The following is a 2,060-nucleotide window of genomic DNA, read 5'->3' on the forward strand; positions in this document are numbered from 1 at the left end:
ACAGGGCACACATCCCAACAGGCACAGGGCACACATCCCCACTGGGCACAGCTCTGGCACCGCTCATGCTGCCCAGTGAGATCCCCTGACACTCCAGGAGAGCTGGCTGTGGCAAGGGACACAACAAGAGCAGCAGCTGCTGACACCCAGAGGAGCAGCAAGCACCACCCTGCAGAGCCCAGCCAGGCACCTCTGGGCTGGCACATGCACAGGGAGCAGGAGCAGCCCCCAGCTGCAATGGCAGTGGCCTCCATGGAGCCAGCAGAATGGCACAAGCCATATCCTCACCACAGAGCAGTCACTTCCAAACTGAAACTGAGTCAAGTTTGGTTTTCTTTCTATTTTTTTGATTTTAGCCAAGCTCACAAGTGTGGTTAAACTGAAAAGAAGCTGCTTTTCAAAACACATGTTTACATATTCATGGATTTCACAATTGCATCACTGGTTTGGTTCTCACACAATCTCAAGATTCAGTTCATATTTCCTACTTCAAAGCTTTGTTTCACAATATTTCTACTAAGGATTTGCCTCCCTCCAACACCGTACGGCTAAGCACAGGAAAACCACATGCTTTATTGCAAATAAACTGCAGTAAACTTCATTTCCAGAAACTGCTTCCAAGCCTGAGCCTGCCTGTGAGCCTGCATAAAACATGCAGCACCTGGACAGCTGATGACTGGGCTACACACCGAAACCAGGGCTACACACCAGGCCCACCACTATTCACACAATCAAGTCATGAGTGAGTTCAAGACCCTTCCAAAAATCAAGGGGTTTGACTCCTTCCCAGTCCCCAGTTCCTATTGTTATTGTGTTGCTCCAGGAGTGCACGGTAGGTGTAATTCACACAGCACAGGTCAGTGATGCTGGGGTGGAAGTCTTGCAAAGAGAGATGTCCCGTTCCTTCCGTGAGCCCCACGCAGGGATGACACAGAGGAGCTCACTGCTGGCATGATGGGCTTCACTCCACTGCACAGCTCCAAACCAACCTCCAGCGCTCACAGCAACCTCTGCCCACCATTTGTCTCCAGCCTGCCCCTGGGAACAGCCGCTTACTTGAACTGGTGCTCTCTGGAGCTGCGGATCTTGGAGGAGAAGCGCTCAGCCAGCTTCTCCAGGCTCCGGGAATACTCCAGCTCGATCTCGGCCTTCCTGCGGAAGAACTCCTGCAGGTCCTGCAGCAGCTGCAGGCGCGACTCCGACTGCTGCTCCAGGCATTTGAACTGCTCCACCAGCTGCGTTCGGATTTCTGCAGGCACACAGCACAGGGGAAAAAACAAAAGACATCAGCTACAGGCACTGGCCAGGAAGGGTGTCCTTCCTTGTCCCAGAGCAAACAGCACAGCTCTGCTGGAGCTCCCTTCAAGCCCTGGGGTGAATTCAGGGCTCAAAAAGGCCAAAGAATCTGCTTCCCAAAGAGAGCAGACAGTGCCATTGGCCAGCCCCACATTAAACCTTATTATTTGTCAAAACAGTCTTACAACACCGGGACCAACCTCAGAGCTTTCAACTGCCTTTTGAAACCAGAAAACAATACTTCTATCTATCTGGTACTACCTGAAATCACACACTGCTTTCATATAAACTAATGTATTATTTCTTGATAAATGTCCACGTGGATACCTCTAGGATGGCCAGCAGTGACCTCAAGGAAGCTGGCACTGCCATGCACCTTTCTCTCACCCCATCCCCCTGCACTGCTGGCTTTACCTACAAATCAAACCCAGCTGTGCCTCAAAGGCTTATAAAGTTTTTCATGCCCTCCAAATCCCAGCTCAAAAACACCAAAGGTTTCATCTGTTCCAGGTTTATTTGCTTTCCCCTAAGGACCTTCAGACCCCAGGATAGACACACTGTGCTTAGCAGTGCCTGGAGGTGCCTGTGGGGATGGGCTCCTTGGGCAGCTGGTGTCTCCTACCTACAGCACCCGGGTCCCCACTGCATCCTGCAGGGAGCAGGCACTGCAGGAACAACAGACAGAGCTGCTCTCCAGTGCTCACCCTGCCTGGCACTGCTGGAACCCAGCACCTGGCTGCAAATCCCCTGCACAGCTCTGACCC

General features: G+C 52.2%; 1 protein-coding gene across 2 annotated transcripts in view; it reads right to left on the bottom strand.

Annotated features, from left to right (window-relative positions):
- The window catches only part of SRGAP3 (SLIT-ROBO Rho GTPase activating protein 3), a 72,905-nt gene that overhangs the window by 39,198 nt on the left and 31,647 nt on the right, over positions 1–2,060 (bottom strand). For both annotated transcript variants that reach the window (XM_015641159.3, XM_015641157.3), the window contains exon 2: positions 1,057–1,249. In XM_015641159.3, the coding sequence (XP_015496645.1) occupies positions 1,057–1,249 (193 nt within the window). The remainder of the gene's footprint in view (positions 1–1,056; positions 1,250–2,060) is intronic.

Source organism: Parus major, chromosome 12 (genome assembly GCF_001522545.3).
Source record: "Parus major isolate Abel chromosome 12, Parus_major1.1, whole genome shotgun sequence".
In the NCBI taxonomy this organism is placed as follows: Eukaryota; Metazoa; Chordata; class Aves; order Passeriformes; family Paridae; genus Parus; species Parus major.